This window comes from Chionomys nivalis, chromosome 3 (assembly GCF_950005125.1).
Source record: "Chionomys nivalis chromosome 3, mChiNiv1.1, whole genome shotgun sequence".
Classification (NCBI taxonomy): Eukaryota; Metazoa; Chordata; class Mammalia; order Rodentia; family Cricetidae; genus Chionomys; species Chionomys nivalis.
In genome coordinates this window covers 72,239,590-72,261,980 of record NC_080088.1, presented here as the reverse complement: position 1 = coordinate 72,261,980, position 22,391 = coordinate 72,239,590, and the positions used below count along the sequence as shown (strand labels likewise).

General features: G+C 46.4%; 1 protein-coding gene across 1 annotated transcript in view; it reads right to left on the bottom strand.

Moving 5' to 3' along the window:
• The window catches only part of Liph (lipase H), a 41,546-nt gene that overhangs the window by 4,640 nt on the left and 14,515 nt on the right, over positions 1-22,391 (bottom strand). The window contains exons 4-7 of the mRNA XM_057765501.1: positions 17,052-17,153; positions 14,173-14,262; positions 5,335-5,502; positions 3,556-3,651 (exon numbers count right to left, since the gene is read on the bottom strand). Of these exons, the coding sequence (XP_057621484.1) occupies positions 3,556-3,651; positions 5,335-5,502; positions 14,173-14,262; positions 17,052-17,153 (456 nt within the window). The remainder of the gene's footprint in view (positions 1-3,555; positions 3,652-5,334; positions 5,503-14,172; positions 14,263-17,051; positions 17,154-22,391) is intronic.

The window sequence follows — 22,391 nt, the reverse complement described above, 5'->3', positions numbered from 1 at the left end:
TGTTATAAGTGAAGTTACTCTCATTTTGCGTGGGGTTGCTCTGCAGACAGTGCTCGAATTATGGAGAATTTTAATGTTTTTCTGCCGTTATTTCTCAGCAGGTCAGTACCACACTGGGCTAGCTTTGGGTTGTACTGTGTTTGGTTTTAGGAAATCCCTGTCGGAGGCTGGCAAGATGGCTCCCTGGAAAAGGCACTTGCTGCCAGTTCTGACAACCTCAGTTTGATCAAGAATGGATTCCTGCAAGTTGTCCTCTAACCTCTACCCCCATACCGTTCCGGGACACACACACACACACACACATACATCACTTTTTTTAAAAAAAAGCAAGGACTGGAGTGATGGCTCGAAAGTTAAATGCACTGTCTGCTTTTCCAAAGGACAGGGTTCAAGTCCTAGCATCCACACAATAACTCACAAATGTCTCTAACTCCAGTTTCAGGGGATCTAGAACCCTCTTTTGGCATCTGCGGGCACTGGTCACATGGTACACAGACACACATGCAGGCAAAAATACTCATCCACATAAAGTAGATAAACAGATAAAATATTTTTTAAAAAAACCATTAAAGGAGTTCTGACTTGGAATAGGAACAGAATTCCCCACAATTTCTGAAACACCTGCTGCCACTTTTCTGCTTACTCACTCAAAGCAACATTCTCACTGATTATTATGAAGTCAGAATGCGGACAAGCTCCATGAGACAACAGCGGTGGCCTACATGAAGCAGCAGTAGATACTTAGCCAAGGGTTAGCTCCTTGTGGAAAACGAGGAGGCTCGTCTAGCTCATCAGAATGCAACTTTGCTTTTGTCTTTAATAAACGATAATATATATCCAATAATTATTTTAAAACAAACTTCTTTATGGTTTATTATCAATAAATACTTCATTTCTGTGTCAATTTTATACTTTTGGTTGTGAGCCTAGCCCTTAATGACTGAGCCACCTCTCTAGCCCTCTGGAGCCTAGCCCTTAACAACTGAGTCATCTCTCTAGCCCTCTGGAGCCTAGCCTTTAACAACTGAGTCATCTCTCTAGCCCTCTGGAGCCTAGCCTTTAACAACTGAGTCATCTCTCTAGCCCTCTGGAGCAGTTTTATACACCTATATATCTGGGAATGCTTGAAATGTTCACAGGCCGACTCCCTGGGAGCCCCCAGGCCACTCCTGCTTGGGAAGCAGGTAGGCTAACTGCAGATCTTCACCTTCGCCTCCATCTCTACGTGTCCAATCTCCCAGTCCCATCCCCAGCTCTGCTGCAGGACACCTGCTAACCAAGAAGTGAAAGATCTGTTTGATAAAAATTTCAAGTCAATGGTGAGAGAAACTGAAGAAGATATCAGAAGATGGAAAAATCTCCCATACTTGTGGATTGGGAGGACATAGCAAAAATGACTATTCTACGAAATATCATCTACAGATTCAATGAAATCCCCATCAAAAGTCCAACCATTCTTTACAGACCTTGAAAGAACAATTCCCAGTTTTGTATGGAAACACAAAAATTCAGGATAGGAGCTGGACATGGTGGTGCATGCCTTTAATCCCAGCACCCGGGAGGTAGAGGTAGGCAAATCACTGAGTTCAAGGCCAGCCTGGACCACATAGAGGGTTTTGGGATAGCCAGGGCTATACAGAAAAACCCTGTCACAAAAAACAAACAAGAAAAAAACAGGATAGCTAAAATCCAAATAATAAAGAACTGCTGGAGGTGTTACTGTCCTTAACTTCAAGTTGTACCACAAAGCTATAGTAACAAAAACAGCATGGTATTGGCACAAAAACAGACAGGATGATCAACGGAATTGAATTGAAGACCCAGACAAAATTTACACACCAATGGACACCTGATTTTTTTTATAAAGAGGCTAGAAAAACACACTGGAAAAATGACAGCATCTTCAACCAATATGCTGGTCAAACTGGATGGTTTTATGTACAAGAATCCAAATAGATTAATACTTATCATCCTGCTCAAAACTCAACTCCAAATGGATCAAAGATCAACATAAAACCAGATACACTGGAACTGATAGAAGAGAAGAAGTGGATATCCTTGAACACACTGACTCAGAAAAAGACTTTCTTTAACAGAACACCGATCGGGCAGGCACTAAGAACAACTAGCTAAGAAACCTCATGAAAGTGAAAAGCTTCTGTAAGACAAAGGACACTGACATTTGGACAAAGTGGCAGACTACAGAATGGGATAGATTTTTACCAACTTCCTAACTTATATCCAAAATATATAAATAATTCAAGAAACTAGACATCAAGAAAAAATAACCCAATTAAAAAGATCTAAACAGAGAATTCTCAATAGGAAAACCTCAAATGGCTAAAAAAAAAAAAAAAAAAAAAAAAAACTCTTAAAAATGTTTAACATCCTTAGTCATCAGAGAACTACAAATCGAAACAACTCTGAGGTTCCATCTCACACCAGTCAGAATGGCCAAGATCGACAAAACAAGAAACAGCTCATGCTGGAGAGGATGTGGAGTAAGAACACCCTCCATTGTTGGTAGGAGTGCAATTATACAGGTGCTGCGGAACTCAGTATGGTGGTTCCTCAGAAAGATGGGAACTGATCTACCTCAAGATCCAGCTGTATCACTCAAGCATATACCCAAAGATGCTTTATCCTATCACAGAGACACTTGCTCAACCATGTTCATTGCTGCTCTATTTATAATAACCAGAAATTGGAAACAACCTGGATGTCCTCAACAGAGGAACGGATGAAGAAAATGTGGTACATTTTGCACAATGGAGTACTACTCAGCTGTTAAAACAAAATGGCATCATGAAATTTGCAAGCAAATGGCTAGAGCTAGAAGAACCTCATCCTGAGGGAGATACTCCAGACCCGGAAAGACAAATATGGTATGTATTCACTTATATGTGAATATTAGCTCTTAAATCAATTATAAATTGATAACCAAACTATAATCCGTAGAACCACAGAAGGCACACATAGAGTAAGGGATGAGAGGAAACAGATAAATCTCACTCTGAAAAGCAAATACAATAGATAAATCTGGATGGGGAGGGCTGGTATGAGAGGATCAAGTGGGGAAGGGGAGTGGAGAGGGGCTTGTGGAAGGAATACACAGAGAGACAGCTAAAATAAATTAAAATATTGTTTAAAATAAAAAGAAATGTTCACAGGCCAAGGATCTGTGAGAGGCAGGTTCAAGAAGCCCCAGTATGGAACAAAACTCATTCAAGTACGGCATTCACATGTTTACTCCTGACCCCAGCTTCAAGCCTCTTTGACAGTGACTGTCCACGGGGTGCTGGTACTGTGACTCAGACTCACTTCGGTCCTAAGAACCTAGAAGACTGGCATGATTGGCTCCATTTATCAAACTGGCCCGAGACACTCACAGAGGAGGTCACACAACTGCTCCGGACAGAAGCTGTCCTGGTCTTGTGCCCTTTCAGCTCCAAACACCAAGCTCTATCTACCAGGAAGCATCCAGAAAGCTGAGACCCTGTCCTCCCCCAGAATGCCAGGGTCGGACAGAATCACCAACACACGTTCACCACTCACTGCAGAACGGTTTTTCCTCAGCCGTGTCGAAAAATGCCTTCATCATCGGAGGGTCTTTGTCCAGCAAGTGGTCTTTCCAACTGTCAGCATAGTAGCCTACGAAACAAGTCAGAAACACCAGCGTGTGTTACATGAACATGAAAGTCCCAGAGGATGTGAGGACAGTTTACAACTCTCTCCCGCTCCATCTCCGGCCCCTAATGTGAGGACAGGAGAGGCCACCAGGAGCATCCTGTCAGTGCTCTTACATCTTGCTGGCTGTCCCCGTTTTAAGAACTGAAGGACAGAAGGACCCTACCGTGACCGCTCCCCTGAACTGACCCTCAGTAGCTCAGCAGGGAGTGCAAGTGACACACACTGAACACAGAGAGTTTTCAGCCATGCATTCATCCTCAAGGTTAAGCCGGATGGAGAGTCACACTTAAAACAGCATCCCTAATCACTCGCGCAAAGCAATGGGGTCTTGTTTGCTTCATTCTGAAGATAGGACTCAAGACCTCACAATGCAAACTATTTACTCTTTACCCCAAGTAATACACATAGTTCTCTCTCTGTCTCACTCTGTCTCTCGCTCTCTGTCTCTCTGTGTCTTTCTATCTCACTCTGTCTTTTGCTCTCTGTCTCTGTCTCTCTCTCTCTCTCTTTCTCTATCCCTCCCCCCTCTGCCAAATGAATGTCTCCCTGCAGGTCAATGCATAGTGAAGCCTCTTTCTGTCAGGAGAAATCTTCTTAGCCAACCAGTCTTGAAGTCCTGACCACCTAGAATATTTCCTCTAGCTCTGGCAAATGTCTCTGTGGTCTCTACAGTGTCTTTTCCCCACCAGATCCCTGCATGTGGACACAGGAGTCAGAGTGCAGAGAGAAAGTCTTTATAGACGTCACTTGTTGAAAGGGACCATTCTGCAAGGCTCAGCCCTGAGCTGGGTCCCTAGCAGCATGGACCTCCCCCAGCAGAGAGGCATGTGCACCGTGGGTGTTTTATCCAAGCAGGGACAGGCTAGGCAAAGCCTGGGGAGGCTTGCAAACCTGCTAGAATCTTCTTCACCACGACAGAATAGTAAGTCTAGGAGGTCTGCAATAACTTCAATGTGGAATCCAATGTAGCTTGTTCTTAGAACTCTGGGTACATGCTAGTTGTTGTTTGTTTTGGCTTTGAGGTGTGTGTGTATGTGTGCGTGTATGGTTTTAATGCTGTTTTTGAAAAAGAGGATCTCTAGGTAGCCCAGACTAGCCTCAAACTCATAGTCCTCCCTGCTGAGCTGTCATGCTCTAACCTAACTAACATTTTTTTAAAGATTTATTTATTTATTATGTATTCAGTGGAAGAGGGCACCAGATCTCATTACAGATGGTTGTGAGCCACCATGAGGTTACTGGGAATTGAACTCAGGACCTCTGGAAGAACAGACAGTGCTCTTAACCTCTGAGCCATCTCTCCAGCCCCTTAACACTCTTTATAATTCAAGACTAGAGTAGTTCAGAGAACAAATTGACCAGGAAAAGTTGGTTATAATGTTTAGCATGGTAGTACACTCTTGTAATACTTGCTACTCTGGAGGCTGTGGCAAGAAGGTCTCAAGTTCAAGGCCAGCCTAGGCTACAGAGTAAGCGCAAACCAACCTAAGTTATACAGCAAGGCCTTATCTCAAATACTAAATAAAGCTGACTCTATAAAACTTTAGGAAATACAAACTGAGATGAATTTTTAGAGAGTAAAATGACTCTAAGATCTATACAAAAAGGAACTGTCTGTGAGAGATGGGAACTTGTTGGCCTTACCCAGGAGGGGACAGGACACCATTTGCCCAATGCCACAGTTGACACACTTGCCGTTCCTGTAATCCCGATAGGAGTCGCAGGGGTAGGCGCTGATGGAACAGTTATTTTGCAGGGATGCGATGTACAGGAACACAGACATCTGGTGGTCACACTTGAAGTACTTCATGCCTTGATGACAAAGGAACCAAGAGCAGCAGTATGCAGCATTTACCGGATGCACATTTCTCATTTTACACAAGCCCCGCCCACCACACCCAATCCCAGCTCCTGAGCGCCAGGCCGTGCGCGGAAAGCTTCCATGTGCTCAGTTCCGCTTAATCCTTATGAGAACCACAGAAAGGGACTCACGGCGGCCAGTAGCAAGGTGGAGAACAAAATGCATTAGGGTTGTAAGAACAAAGGCAAACCTTGGGTCGGGGGTGGGGGGTGGAGAGAATGCTCACTACTTAAGGGTGCTTGTTGCTTCTTCCAGAGGACCCCAGTTCAATGTCAGCACCTATGTTGGCAGCTCACAACCGCCTGTAACTCCCGCTCCAGGGAGATCCAATGCCCTTTTCTGGCCTTGATAGGCAATCATGCTGTCATGCCCAACACACACACTTCCAGGTGACGGAGGGAAGCAGCACTGACTGGTACGATGCTTGCTTAGTTTGTATACACGAGGCTCTAAATCCGATCTCTAGCATCACTAAAGGGGGGGAGGCTATACAGATGGCTCAGCACATGAGCTGGGATCCCCAGCACCCATGTCAAACCCAAGCAGAGCAGCATGGGTCTGTAACCTTAGCATTAGCTATAGGGAGACAAGTGGCTTCCAGGGGTTTGCTGGCCAGCCAGGATAGCTTACAGAGGAAGTCCCATGTTTAGTGAGAGTCTCTGTCTCAAAAAACAAGATGGAGAGCAGCCAATGAGAACACCCTCTGGTCTCTACACGTACACACATGGGCACATGCACCCACCCACACATGCATGTAAACCCAGTGTTGGAGCAACAGATTACCTCATCATATTTATGCTTGAGGAAATGCAGAGTTCAGGGCCATCCCCAAACACTCCTGACTTAGAGGAGGTGCAGGAGTTGGGGTCACTCCTTGCCCCCAACACAGCTGTGAATCTGAAGAACCTCAAAGCCCTGGCCTACTTTTGTAGGGTCGCTTCATAGACTAAGCAACTGCTATGTTAGCTGCTCAGGTTGGCATCCATGTGCACTGGCAGTCCTGGTCAGACGGGTACCAGAAAGTAAGGATGTCAATCAAAATCATTAGCCACAGAGCAACTCAGGGCTGGCAAGGTGGCTGAACAGGCAAAGACACTTGCCACCAAGCCCGATGACTTGAGTTCCAACCCTGGGATCCACAGGGCAGAAAGAGAGAATTGAAAATTGAGTTCCACAAACTATCTTCTAACATCTGGCACACATGCAGCCACTCTCATATATATATATAAAAAAATGCAATAAAAAGGTAAATCAGTTAGTCGTTAACCGATTTAACAGTTGGGAGAAGCAGAAGGATCAGGATTTCAAGGTCATCTTCCGAGACTTAGTGAGTTCAAGGCCAACCTGGGCTACAAGAAATTCTGTCTTAAAAAAAGAGAGAGAGAGAGGAAAAAAGAGGAAAAATAGAATATATTTCAAGAAGAGAAAGAAAGTTCAGAAATTCAGAAAGAAAAATGTGAACAAAAGATAAAAGATTCACCAAAAATGTATCAAGCTGGCCAGTTGGTGGTGGTGTACACCGTTAATCCCAGCACTCACGAGGCAGAGGTAGGTGAATCTCTCTGAGTTCGAGGCCAGCCTGGTCTACAGACTGAGTTCCATGACAGCCAGGGCTACACACAAAAACCTTGTCTCAAACAAAACAAAAATAGGTGTCAGGCTGGCCATGGCTCCAACTACGAAGGTCCCTGATGGGTACAGACGCAGTAGACCTTCCCAGAATCACCTTCTACCTCAATCTCCCCATTTTCGGGTTAGCATCATTGGTGATATGTTCCCAGACTTCAAGCATATGTCTGTGTCTTGTGCAGTGTAATGTCGTTCCTGTTCTAACTGCATGGTCCTGGAAAAGGAGCCCTCAAGAATATGCTGCTCAATGAGAAAATCCCCAACTAAAACCAGAAGAAACATCTCAAGCAACAGATGTACAAATCACAACACAGAATCACAAGAAACAAGAGAAATTAGGGGCAACCTGACTCCAGACAGTGGAAGGAGAAAACCAGCTTCCCTAACTTTCTGTTCAATACAGTACTTGAAATCTCAGCTATAGCAATAAGACGCGTGAAAGAGATAAAGGGGACACAAACAGAAAAGGAGGAAGTCCACGGTTACTTTTCTATTGCTGTGATAAAACACCTTATCAAGGCAACTAACAGAAGAAAGGATTTTTCTGGGCTTATGGCTCAAGACAGAAGGAGTCCATCACCATCCCATCACAGTGGGGGAGACGTGACAGCAGGCAGCAATGGTGGCCGGAGCAGCTAGCTGAGTGCTCACATCTTGAACCATAAGCACAAAGCAGAGTGAGCAAACACTGGGAATTATCTGGAGCTTCCTGGCCCCTGTAATGTACTCCCACTAAGGCTGCCCCGCTTAGACCTCCCCAATAACACTGGCAACCGGGGATTAAGTCTCCAAATACATGAGTTAATGGGGGTACAGTCTCATTCAAACTATCAAAGTGTCCTTATTATCAAATGGTATTATTCTATATAAAAGACCTTAGAGACTTCCAAACTCCTACAGTTGACAAATGTGCATTCATCAAACTAAAAGGGTAAAAAGTTAACATGCAAAAATTAGTAGTTTTTCTACATATCAACAACAAAAATACCAAGAAAGAAATCATTAAAACAATCCTATTCACCATCTCCAAAGTCTGAAGTTTACTAGGAAGCCTTAGTTCTCGACGACGCCTTCACTGAGTCACAGGATGTACAGACAGAATGGCTACAGTTAATAAACGAGCAGCAATAACAGAATGGTGAAGACGTACTGGAAAAGGAATCTTCATGCGCTATTGATGAGAATGAAAACTGTTGCAGCCACCAGGGAAGGAAGGTATCATGAAGGTTTCTCGAAAGACTTGAAATTGGGGGTGCAGGCCTCCAATGCCTACACTAGGGAGACAGAGGCAGGTAGCCTGTAGGGAGTTAAGGTGAGCCTGGTCTTCCTAGCAAGTTCCAGGACATACAGAGTTACATAGTGAGATCCTGTCTCAAAAATAACGAGAGAGAGAGAGAGAGAATATTAAAATTGGAACTACAACTCGAGTGTATTCACAAAGAAGGACTCAGGTCAAAGGCAATAGACCACAGACACCTGCACAGCGCGTGTGCCATAGCCCTAGTGAGCCACAACAGCCAACATGCAATGCTAGCCTAGAGGTCCATCAGCGGATCAGCGGATGAAGACAGTGTGGCACACATACACAATGGAATTTTACTCGATCATAAAATCATGACGTTTGCAGGGAAAATGGATGCAACTGGACCATTGCATTAAGCCAAACAAGCCAGATTCAGAAAAACAAATTTCATGTTTTCTGTCATATGTAAACTCTAGTTGTATGTGTAGGGGGGTGTGTGTGTGTAAAAGGGTTGAGCCTGGGTTGCAAGTCTCTCTGGAATGGACCTCACGTGAGCACCAACAGGCAGCGGCTGCACGAGGTGAAAGAAGGTCTTGGGAAGCATGGGCCTGGCAGGTGGCATCCAGGCCAGATGTGCTTAATTGGCTTCCCAGCTACTTTTCTCATTTCCAAAGTGAAATCTGAAGCCAGAAAAACCGATTAAATATTCAAGGAAGGGACTGTAAGGAGAAAACTTACCTGTGACTCAGCCTGGGGACAGTGTCACTCAGAGGACCCTCAGGGAGGGAGCCATTGAAAGGCTAGTCTCAGCTGATGTCACAGAAAACAGAGAAGAGAGAATTTTACAGAGGCCAGGTTTAGTGGGACCTAGGAGAGAAGGTGAAGGAAGAGGGGGAATCTATGGAAGACCAAGCTGGGAAAAGTCCATGAATGTGACGTCACCACCAGCAAAACGGCGTGTATAGAAACTGAGGATGTGGGAGCGCGTGTGAAGCACAAGGTGGAAGCAGGAGAGAAGCCCCTTGACCGCACACGTCCGTCAGGAAAAGGGGATGTGTAAAGCTTCATGAGCCATCAGATCCTTCTGGGTTATTGCCAGAAAGCTAATTAAGTTGAAGTCACTGAAGAAGAAAGAAAGGGGCCAGGAAAACAACCCAGATGATAGAGTGTGTGCACGGAAGCCTGAGGACCGGAGACAGATCCCACAACCCACATTTTAAAAGAGCCAGGCTTTGGGCGGAGGTGGCGCATGCCTTTAATCCCAGCACTCGGGAGGCAGAGGCAGGGGGATCTCTGTGAGTTCGAGGCCAGTCTGGTCTACAAGAGCTAGTTCCAAGACAGCTAGGGCTGCTATACAGAGAAACCCTGTCTCGAAAAAGACAAAGTAAAAAGAGCCAGGCTTCTCAGTGATGTGCAATATAATTCCTGCACTTGGGTGGCAGAGACAGGCAGCTCTCCAGGGTTCACTGGCCAGTGGGTCTAGCCTAATCAGAGCGCTCCAGGCTAATGGTAGACCTTGTCTCGAGACAAGGGTGTGGACTCGGTGGGCAACAGTACTTGCTGCAGAAGCCTAATAGCCTGGGTTTGATCTCTAAAACTTAAAAAGGTGATGCGAGGTTACTGCAAGATGAGAGTCAGAGACAGGAGGATTACCCAGAACTCACAGGTCAGCTGGCCTAGAAGACACAGTGCAGCAGAAACACAAGAAGAATGGCAAGAGAAAGAAAGGAGACTCTGAAAAGTTGTCCTCTGACTGACTTCCACATACACAAAAAATGTACACACACATACCACACACTACACACACACAACCCAACACACAACACACACATCACATACACCACACACACCACACATACACCACACAGAAAATACACACCACACTAAATCACACACATCATGCACTACACACATCATACACTACACACACACCACACATACATCACACCACACACAAAGAGGGAGAGAGAGCAATGACAATAAGCAATTACAGAAACAAGGTAAACAGATCCAGAGAGGCTGGTTAATAAGGATGGCCCAAGTGGGGGAACACATGGCTCTCCCGGGAAAGAGAAACAGAAGAGATCTTGTGGGTGGGGTGGAGGGGGTAGTGGGTGGGGGTGGAGGGGGTAGTGGGTGGGGGTGGGTATGGGACATGAGGGATCAGTTTGGGATGGGCGGAGGAGGAAAGTACTAAAAGAGATGACCGGAAAGGGACATTTTGGGGTTAGGTAGAAGCCTGGTGCAAGGGAACCCCCCAGAAATCTACAAGGATGACCCCAGCTAAGACTCCTGGCAATAGCAGATATGCAGCCTGAACTGGCCATCTCTTGTGACCAGTCAAGACTACCAGTGGAGAGACTGGGACACCAACCCAGCCACACAACCTTCCATCTACAGTCTGTCCTATCTATGGGATGTGCTGGGGTACGGGTGGCCCAGAGATTCTGGGAGTGGCCAACAATGAATGGCCCAGCCTGAGATCCACGCCATGAGGGTCAGCCTGTCCCTGACACTGTCTGGAGGGCCAGCACCCAAAGGCTGTATGGCACAGAGACCTAGGACAGAACCAAACACAACTGGAGGGGGAAATGGCAATGTAATGATTCCTAATGACATTCTGCTATCCTCATAGATTGTTGACTGTCATCAGAGAGCCTTCATCCAGTAACTGACGGAAACACGTGCAGAGACCTACAGCCAAATATTAAGCCAGGTTTGGGGAATCCTGCTGAAGAGAGGGAGGAAGGATTGTAGGAGCCAGAGGGGTCAAGGGCATCACAAGAAAACCCACAGAAACAACTAATCTGGCTCATAGGAGCTCATAGAGTCTGAACCAAGCCTGCATGGGATCAACCTAGGCCCTCTACATATGTGTGACAGTGTGTAACTTGGTCTATTTGTGGGAATCCTAACAGTGGGAGCAAGGGCTGTCCCTAACACTTTGGCTGGCTTTTGGGAACCTATCCCTCATACTGGGTTGCCTTGCCCAGCCTTAATATAAGGGGAGGTGCTTAATCTTCCTGCAACTTGATATGCCATGCTTTGCTGATACCCATGGGAGGCCTGCCCCTTTCTGAACAGAAACAGAAGAGGACTGGATCAGGGTAGGTAGAGAATGGGAGAAAAGGAGGGAGGGGAAACTGCAGTTGGGATGTGAAATAAATTTAATTAAAATAAAAACAAAACAATGTAATCAGCTCCTAGACCCTATCTTTAAAAACAAGCTGGATGGTTCCTGAGAAACGGTATCTGATGAGGATCTCTGGCCTGCGGATCCACACAGCCAGAGAGTGAAAAACAGAGAAGAAAAACCATCAGGAAAATAGGGCACTGGGGAATGACTCCATGGAGGGAAGCGAGGTGGGGGGCAGCTTTAGAAAGAGAGGGCTGGGGAGGCCAGCAGAGAGGGGGAAAGGAAATACTGATCCTGTGGACAAGGTGGGGATAACCAAGATGGCTCTCTAATGGTGCAGTGGTTTGAATGAGAACGGCCCCATCTGCTCATCTATTTGAAGGTTTAGTCACCAGGGAGTGGCACTATGAGCATTTGAAGGACTAAGAGGTGTGGCCTCTATGAACCCTAGAATGAAACTCATGTCTAAGCATGTTCTAAACATTGCCATCTCCACTAGCAAAACTGTTCTCAAGTTTCATGCTCACTCTAAAAATGAGCATTTGTTGGCCAGTACAACCCAGGACCACAAATGTTTTTGAGAATTCAGGGGAACAGATCAAAAGGACATGCAGACTAAGCCGACTCCTAATCCTGATATGAGTTTGGCTGTCTCATTCACTTGCTCAACAAATACTCAGAGGCATGTGGTAGGGGCTGAGGATATGCCAGAGATCAGAATAGTACAGCTTAAAAAAAAAGAGGTGTGGCCTTGTTGGAGGAAGTGCATTACTGGGGGTGGGCTTTGAGGCTTCAAAAGCCCACGCCAAGCCCAGAGTCTCAGTCTCTCTCTCTCTCTCTCTCTCTCTCTCTGCCTATGGCTCAGGATATAGCTCTCAGCTACTTCTCCAGTACCACGCATAGTTGCTGCCGTGCTACCTGTCATGAAGATAATGGACTATGCCTCTGAAACTGTAAGCAAGCCCCCAGTGACATTCCTTTTAAAAGACTTGCCTTAGTCATGGTGTCTCTTCACAGCAATAGCTCAGTGACTGACAGGAGCATGTGGAAGTTAAGTCTAGTTCATCTGTATGTAGATGTGGGAGGGATGCCCCTATAGAGCCAACAAAGATAACAATGGCAGTAAGGGCTGGCAAGAAGGTACCAGGCATTCCTGGCCTCAGTTCAATAGGTCTTGGGACATCTCCAGCAATGCTTCCAGACAGCAATGGGACCACCATGACAAAAACCTAAGGGTCGAAGGGCTCAAGGGGCCTTCATGCTAGCTCCCTGGTGGCTGGGTTCTGTTTCTACAGCTGAGAGGGACTGAACAGCAGGTGATGGCAGGGAGAGGCGGAGGCAGGACTCCTTCTCAGTGAGTGTCATGAGGTGTTATGGTGCAGCTGGAGGCTGGTGATGCAAAGATATGTAACAGAAGACCTGGAGGTGATGAGGAGCTGCTGGTGTGATTCCAAAAAGAACTGAGCCCCAAGGTGGGTAATAAATATGGCTAGGTCTAAACTGGAAGCAGTAAACCAAGGAAAAAGGCACTGTGGTTGTGAGCGATGGCTTGGGGGTAGGGCACCAAGTGCTGCAATGACACCAAGGTTTCTGTTTTCAATGCTCAGTTCAGCCCCCAAGGTAGACAGCAAAGGACAAACTGGGACCGAGAGGAAGATGCATGAGGCGCCTGAGTCAAACTGAGCTTTCTGCTTCCCTGCTCTGTAGGACTTCCTCTAGCAGAGCCCGTGGTGTCAGTAACGATGCAGGGGATGCATGTGGTCACTCTGTCGCACAGGACAGGATCTGGGTGCTCAGTCATAAGGTTAAGCCCACTCACATCATCTCAGCTGTATTATCTTTAAACACTTTGCTATTCTAATGTAGTCCTATACCAATGCCATTCTGTACAGATCATCTTTAGCTCTTTCCAAACGCGTGAGTGTAGCATGTTAGCATATCTGCACATGGAGGTGTGCAGATACTAATGTGTGCAGGCTCCTGGTGGCCAGAGGAGGGCAGAAGGAGTCCTGTTCTTTCTTCACCTATTCCTTTGAGAAGACAGGATCTCTCGCTGAATGCAGCCCTAGGTTGGCATCCGGAAAGTCTCAGTGGTCCTCTTGCCTCTGCCTCGCACAGCCTTTCCTGTGGGTGTTGTTACCTGATCTCAGGTCCTTGTGCTTGGGCAGAAAGCACGCTTGCCCTCTGAGCCAGCTCTCAAGCCCCCAGAGCATCCATTTCAAAATGATTTTCCTTTCTCTAGCAGCAGTGAGGAATAAGTCAGAGCACTTAGGGAGGCTGGATTCCAACTCTGCCCCTCCTCTCAGCTCTCGGCTGCCCTCCACCTTCCTGATTTGTGCTTTGTGGTACATATTTCTGCCACCTCTATTCCTTCAGGCAGTTTGTTTTCTATTTGCAATGCCCATTGATATCAGGTAATTTATTGGTTTTTGTTGTTGTTGTTGTTGTTGTTATTTTGAGACAGGGCCTCATGGCTGTGCTTGAACACTCCTGATCTCCTGCCTCCACCTAGTGCTGGTGTTATAGGTATGTATCATCATACCTGTTAGCATCAGATATTTTAATATGCCTTTCCAAACTACTGTCTTGCAAAAAATAACATATGATACTCACCTCCAAATATTGTCTTTGGGCAACCCGGTTGATCCAGTCCTCCATTCGGGTAGAAGTCTATGTTTCCTAGTGGTTCCTTGTAACCCAGCGCTAAAAGAGAACACAAAAGGGTTGCATGGGGACCTTGCACATCCTGACACTCTGCAGGGTTAGGCAGGGACTGTGTTGTGGTGGCTGCTATCATGGCCCTTATACCTATTTAAAGGTCTTGGCCAAAGCTGTCCGCTGGTGTGCAAGCAAATTGCATCAGCATGTAGGTCAGTGCTGGCTGAGCACAAAAATAGTGGTGGAATGGAATCCCACTGTTTCTAAAGTCAGGCTGTGGTCGCTTGGCCCTTGCAGGGCTGACCAGATGACCTGTTTCTTCCTTACCTTTAGTGAGAGCAATCTAATTGCCAGGAGATTTCTGAACTTCAGTGTGCATTGTGTAAATCTTCACAAAATGAAACATGAAACAGTTTTTACTTAGTAGATTAAAATCTTAAAATTTTTTGGACCTGATCTAGAGAGATGGCTCAATGGTTAAGAGCGGCTGCTACTCCAGAGGTGCTGGGCTGGGTTCCCAACACCCACATGGTTGTAACTGTAACTCCAGTCTCAGGAGATCCAATACCTTCTTCTGGCCTCTTGGTGCACCAGGCACACACATAGTGCACAGACATACATGCAGTCAAAACATCCATATGCATAGAAATAAAAGAATAAAAATAAAAGCTTTGGGCCTAAGCCAGGTGTGGTAGCTCACACTTACAATGCCAGCACTTAGGAGGCTTAGTTAGGCAGGGGCATTGCTATGAGCTTGAAAACAGCTTGGGCTAAAGAGTGAGACCCTGCTTCAAACAAACAGACTGGGATCTAGGACAATAAAAAAAGGTGGGAAACACTTTTAAAAATGGGTACTTAGAAATGTAGTAACTTTATTTTCTTTCTTTCTTTCTTTTTGTTTTGTTTTTCGAGACAGGGTTTCTCTGTAGCTTTTGGAGCCTGTCCTGGAACTAGCTCTTGTAGACCAGGCTGGTCTCGAACTCACGGAGATCTGCCTGCCTCTGTCTCCTGAGCGGTGGGATGAAAGGCATGCTCCACCACCGCCCAGCAACTTTATTTTCTCTAACCATATAAACCCCAAAGTAATTGGAAAATGTTTTATTAAAAGGTTAACACAGAATGAGGTGTGGGGACTCATACAATCCAGCAAGGAGGAGGCTGACACAAAAAGGTTGACAGTTTAGAACCAGCCTCAGCTGCACAGTGGCAGGCCAGCCTGGGATACAGAGCAGGAGTCTCCGAAAAAAACAAAAGTAAATGTTTAGACATGCATCTGCAAATGCACACGTTATGTGCAGCACACTGTAGGGATCGTGAAAAGAGTTTTCACAGTTTGAGACTCCAGGTGTCAGCCGGGCATCTCACACACGCTTCCCATTTTCACAATGTCTGCGGCACAGCTGTGGGGAGAACGTAGCAAGCAACTTCGATGAAGGGTGGAGGCTGGCAGGCTTTGGGGTTGGCTCAACATCACCAGGAAGAGCAAAACTTAGGGTCTGCCTTACTGAAAACCAAAACTCACTTCTTGAGAATAAAAAGCAAGCTGGAGAGTGGTGGCACACACCTCTAATCCCAGCACTTGGGATGCAGAGATGGGCGGATCTCTGTGAGTTCGAGGCCAGCCTGGTCTAAGACAGGCAGAGCTACACAGAGAAATCCTGTCTCAAAAAAGAAAGGAAGGAAGGAAGGAAGGAAGGAAGGAAGGAAGGAAGGAAGGAAGGAAGGAAGGAAAAAGAAAAAAGACTAAAAAGCAAATTGTTTTCTTCTGTCCATCTTAAAATGGCGCTGAAAGGCTCCACCTAAGCAAGGACTACTTTGCAAATGCCACAATGATAACGGACCTGTCCACAAGAAGATATTTCCTCCAAGATAAAGTCACTGATTGTCACACAGAAGTGCCCATGGTCCAGGGTCGGGGTAATTTTAAAAAGCAAAAACTTCATTCTGTAGTGTCTGTGTGTGTTTGCTGCGCATGTGCCAGCATGAATCTGTAGGCTGGAGGACCACCTTTGGGAATGAGGTCTCTCCCTGGCATCAGATGGGTTACAGTGATCATACTCAGGTGGTCAGGCCAGTGGCAGCAAACACCCTTAGCGACTGAGCGTCTCACAGGCCCTTTGCTGGTTTGTTGATCTTTGTTCCTGGTGCTGGAGCACACACCACAAACACTACCACTGAGCTACATGCTCTGCCCTAGGTTCACGGTTCCTTAGCTAGTTGGAGTATATATATATACAAAGAGGACGTACAATTAAATGAGCACTCTGCTTTGTTCCATCCCTCCTCCCCAAGTTCCCAGTTGGCTCTTCCCAGAAACATTTGGATAGAGTGGATATCTACCCCTTTTTATATTTTTTAGCCACAGTCTTGATATGTAGCCCTTGGCACCCAACCATGAGTATCACCCCAAGCCATACCAGCATGTACCGAATAGCAGATAAGAAACTGGCAGTTGAGAGACAGAAATAACCTGGCCAATCTACAAAGAGTGAGGAATAGGGTCAAAAGTGCTCTTGGTGGGAAGACACTGCGCTCTCAACACAGGAAAATAAGAGAAAAGAGTCAGGCACCCTGAAAACTGTTCATCTGAGGCCAGCTGTCTATGTATAGACAAGGCAGTCGGCGCTTGATTGGACTTGATGATCACTTGGAAAACACGAGGTGAGAGAAAGAGAAATCATGTCTGCTCCATCATCAGGACCTGGGCCTAGCTCCCGCTCGGTGCTGTTGGACCACACCCCCCACACTACCCACATGAGGGGAAAAGATAGCATCAGGAGATCCGCGGGGGAGACCGTGCGTCTTGGGGTCACTAATTCTCAGAGGAGCGTTACCGTCAGTGTCGGAGTGGATGACGTCCACAAACTGTGCGTCGCTGGGATCTAATCTGTCCTCAGGAGGTTTCCCGTTGTACAAAGGGCCCGCAGGGTCCAGACCTAAGAGAAAAAGCAGAGAAGCTTGGCAGCCCTACGCTATGAATCACTGAAGCCGTCTTTGATCCCTCCTGGAGAGGATGGCTCACGGCTGCAGGGCGCGCTTGGGTGAGTAATTGTTAGCGTCCCATCCCGCAGCCAGGACTCTGGTCCAGAGGGCTTTCTCCCACAGTGTGGATGGTTACCCTGGCAGTGGCTCTGAGAACAGCAGTCAGGGTGCATGGGGTGGACCGGGGGGGAAGAACCCCACAGGTGAGGTCAGAAGGGTAGAGAAGCTCCACCGGTTGTGCGTGAAGCCACACCCATCTGCATCCCCAAGTCAAAGTTCCATCATAGAGACCAGATCGTCTTGAATTAGCTATGTAGCTGACCTTCAGCTGGATATCCATCTGCCCCAGTTTCCTGCGTGCTATTAAATTAAAGGCATCAATTAAATCAAATTAAGGCATTAAATTAAATTAAAGGCACCCATAACCTCTCTGATCTTCCCCACTTTAAGGATTTTAGGAATTTTAGAAACCCTACTCAGCTTGACCTTCATTCATTTACTAACTCATTTAAACCACATCACAGAACCAGGAGGCAGCAGTGGACCAGCACGATCCCATTCTACAGCTCCCGAGACCCAGACGACTCAAGCATCCGGGCCAGACACTGGCTCTGAAGTACAGGCCCCTCCATCTGCTGTGCTCAGGGTCTCTCCGCACCTAGCAAAGCCAAGGCAGCTGTGAAACTCCCCCGAGACCTGGGTTTGGAAGAGCCTGTCACACTACAGACCAGGCTGACCAAAGGCATCCCATAATACCTGATCTGTTTTCTTCATCTTGGTCAGCAATGAAACCCCTGGGAAGTCAGGGGAGCCACACTTGGGATTCTAGACCCACACAGTGAAAACTTACAAAGCAGAGGAGTGTGGCAAAGGTCCCTCTTATTAGACCCCTGGACAAAGAGAGTTTTAAAGGCATCTTCCTTATGAGTTTAACCTATTTGGGTTTAAATTCACTTTATTCTGGTTCTGGGTGCTGGAGAATAAAGCCAGGACCTCATGCGTGCTAAGCAAGTGTGCAGCCACACAGCTAGTCCCCATGGGTGTCCCTTCAAGGACACCACCCCTTCCTATGTTCCACACACAATCCTTATAAGGGGCAGGATCCTTGCTTCTGTTAGCTGTTTTCTTCTCTCCCATTGTCCTTGGGATCCCTAGAAACGTTTCTTTATCTACCTCCCTCCTTTCCTTACTACTCCACCCCCAGCCTCCTGCTTTGGTCCTCTCCAACTGAAACTGGTGTGGGAGGTGTGAGGTAACACCCAGTCACTCAAGGCCAACAGGTGGCCTCCACACAGCAGGTCTTCACACAGCTGGAAAAAACTCCACAGCCTTGGAAAGAATTTACCCAGAAATCCCCCCACCCCCATCAGTCAACACCAACCACTTCCTGCCCCCAAAATAGAGCGAGTACCCTAGCTTGGAGCCTCCTGTAGACTTGGATAAAACATTTAGCTTGGGGTATTGAGAGGAGTGGGTGTGCAAGCCACACCTCAGGACTTATAAAATGGAAGTAAAATTATGGTCCAGAACCTGAACCCATATCTGTAATTAAAAGTGTTTAGCAGTCACCTAAATGTGTGTGTTGCATGTATGAGTATATATATTAGCAAGTGTGTGTGTGTGCCTATGTGTCTGTGTCTCTATCTGTGTGTCTATGTCTGTGTCTGTATGCGTATGGAGTCCAGAGGTTGTCATTGGTTATCTTCCTCCATCCCCCACCTCCAACTTCTATAATAAAGTAGGGTCTCTCACTTGAGCCCAGCCTAGTCCAGCTTGCTAACTTGCTCCTTCCTCTGTCATCCCAATACTGGCATTATAGGTGAATCCCCCCCCCCCCCGGGCGTTTATGTCAGTGCTGGGGATCCAAACTCTGGCTCCCATATTTGCTTGGCAAGTGCTTTTATCTGCTGAGCCATCTCCCAGACTAAAATGCTTGGAAAACAAATGGGGACTTGAGAATATTTTAAGAATATGAAGGGGGTTGGAGAGATGACTCAGCGGTTAAGAGTGCTGGCTGCTCTTCCAGAAGACACAGGTTCAATTCCTAGCAACTACAAGGTGGCTCACAACCATCTATAATAGGATCTGGTGCCCTCTTCTGGCATGAAGAGCACTCATGTGTTCGTGTGTGTGTGTGTGTGTGTGTGTGTGTGTGAGAGAGAGAGAGAGAGAGAGAGAGAGAGAGAGAGAGAGAGAGAGAGAGACTATAGGACTGGAGAGATACCTCAGCAGAATGTTGCTCTTCTAAAGGGCCCAGGTTTAGTTCCCAGCACACAACCAGGAGATCTGATGCTCTCTTCTGGCCACTGTAGACACAGTATTGGCACACACACACACACACACACACACACACAAAATTTAAAACTAAATTTATTTATTTATTTATTTATTTTTGCAAAAAAGCATAAGGCTGGGGAATATAGCTCAGATCCTAGAGTACTTATCTTACATGTAGTGATGCCATGGGCTCAATGCCCAGCATACAAAACATTAAATTAAAAAATTCAAATTTCAACTGAATGTGGTGGTGTATGCCTTTAATCTCAAACTTGTGAGAAAGAGGCAGGTGTATCTGTATTCGAGGTGTATCTAGTCTACAATGTGGGTTCCAGTATAGCAGGGCTACACAGAGAAACCCTGTCTTGTAAAAACCAAGAGAGAATAAAAAATTAAATTTTAATCCAGATGTGGGAGAACTTAAGAAGCTAAGACAAGAATATCTCAGACTCAAGGCCAGCTTGGGGTACGAGTGCGTTCAAAACTAGTCTGGATACTGCAGGGCCCAGGGCAACCTGGCCACACATAATGGGGCCCAGGTCACACAGCTAGCTGCCACAGGAGGCAGCACCGGGCTCCAGGAAAAGCCTTAAGCTGACACCACCCAGGGAGGGGCATCTAAAGGGAAGTACCTGACACCCCAACCATTAGATAAGATTAGATGAGACCACAAGATGTTCCTGAGCCCAGGGCTCACCTCTTCTCCTTTTGCCCAGACCCCTAGACAAAGGTCAGCCATTCAGGGTCCTGATCCCTGGAAATCCCCTCACCCCAACCTCTACTATGGTAAAAACCCTACCCTGACTATGCTTGGGACTCTCAGCTGCTGCATGGGACAGATGGGGAGTCCAGGCTTAAGCTTGAATAAGGGCTCTTGGCTTTGACATATAGGACTCAGTCTCCTAGTTGGTTTCTGGGGGGGGGGGGGACGGACTCCGTGATCTGGTCATAACAGGTACAGAGGCACTACCTCTCTCAAAAAGACAAAAATGGGTCATTGGTGGCTCGGTGGGTAAAGGCTCATGCCACCAAGCCTAATAGCCTGAGTTCAACCCCAGGACCTTTGCAATGTGGAGACCTAACTTTGTGAACTGTTCTCTGGCTTTTACAAGCACGCTGTGCCACACATACACACCCACACACATATACACACAAACGAAATATATAGAAAATAAAAACAAAATTATTTTATGTTTACAATTAAAACTGGTTAATATTTTAACTAAATATTAAATATAATATTAAATATTCAATTATTTTAACTATAAAAGAGAAAATATTATTTAAAAGTTTAAAATAATAGACAAAACAAAACCAGCCAGGTCTGGTATATCGATCACACTTGTAACCCCAGCACTTAGGAGACTGAGGCAGGAGAATTGCCATGGACTTATGGCCAGTCTGAGCCTAGTGTAAGTTTCTAGACCTGGGCTGCAGAGAGATATCCTGTCACAGAGGAACAAAAACAAACAAAAAAGAAACCAAAACAAAAAGAACCCAGTGTATCTAAAGACTGGCATGTCAGCGTAACCAAGATTAAATGTGAGATTTGCTTTCTGTTTTATTTTTGTTTTTTTTCTGAACCTTAGTCTTCAAAAGCCAGTGCATATTCTGCACCTACAGCCCATCTCAGTTTGCACTGGGTGCATTTCAAGTGTCCAGTGGTCACGTGCAGCTAATGGCTAATGTGTTGTTTTTCTAAGAGTGTTGGCCAGACCACCTGCATCTACAGACTGAAAATACAGACTCCTGATCCTGGGAGCATCTCATGACAGAGCCTGAGCCTGGCATACCTAAGACTCAGAGTTCATCCCAGCGTCAAATGAATGAATGAATGAAGAGTGATTCTAAGGAGAAGTCAAACTGAGAAATATGCCTGGAGAAGAGGAGCGTAAGAGAGGAAGATGGCAAAGCCAACAGGCCAACCTGTCCTTGTCTCAGGAAATAATAGTGACTTGTGTCCTTGGGTGACAGATCACATTCCCACCCTGTGATCCAGTGAGCACACCCAAGCCAAGCAAGGATACTGGGGCAGAGAATTCTCCTGAGGCTGCGGGCACTAAACTTGAGGCTCAGAGATGATGAGACCTGGGGACGTCATGGAGATAGAAAATTGACTTGTGTCCAGGTCACAGGACAGGTCACATGAACCTAGACTAGCAGAAAGCCTGGCTTGGGGAACTTCCATAGTTAGAGGTTAGGTCCACTGAAGTTCACAGCAATTGGGAGGACAGATCTGTCAAGGGGCACAGGAGAGAACAAGGCACTTGGGTAGAAAGCACTGGCCCAGGCATGGATTTGGCCCATTTCTTCTTAGCTCTGGTCAATGACATCAAGTTGGCAACTTGAGATTAGTCACTACGGAGGAAGTCAGCACAGAAGCCAGCAATTGCTGTAAGTCAACACCCTGCACGACACCCCACTTTCAACACAGCCTTGGAAAAAAACAGTCCCACCTACCAGAAAAGGGACTCCCAAGTGACACCAACCAGAACCAGCTGACTTCTCTCCCTCCCTCCCTCCCTCCCTCCCTCCCTCCCTCCCTCCCTCCCTCCCTCTCTCTCTCTCCTTCTCCCCACCCCCATAAAGACACATTGTTTTGTAAAATATACTGCTATGAACTTTGAAAACTACTTTGTTTCCCTAGAAAAGTGTGTGTCAGTTGGGTAATGGAGGCAGCTTTGGCCTTTGGGAAAAGTGGAAGAAAAGAAAACACCCAAGACAAACTTTGGGAAGCAGTTCCCGCCAATGGGAGGGGGAGGGGGTGCTGGAGTGGTGAGCGCACCCCCAGATATATATCTACATTTCCTCTCCTCCCATACATGTCTATCTCACCGACGCCCCGCATTTAAGACCTGGCGTGAGGATGGAAAGGTGAAAAGTTCTGTGGGGCATCCTTCAGCCCTATGAGCAGC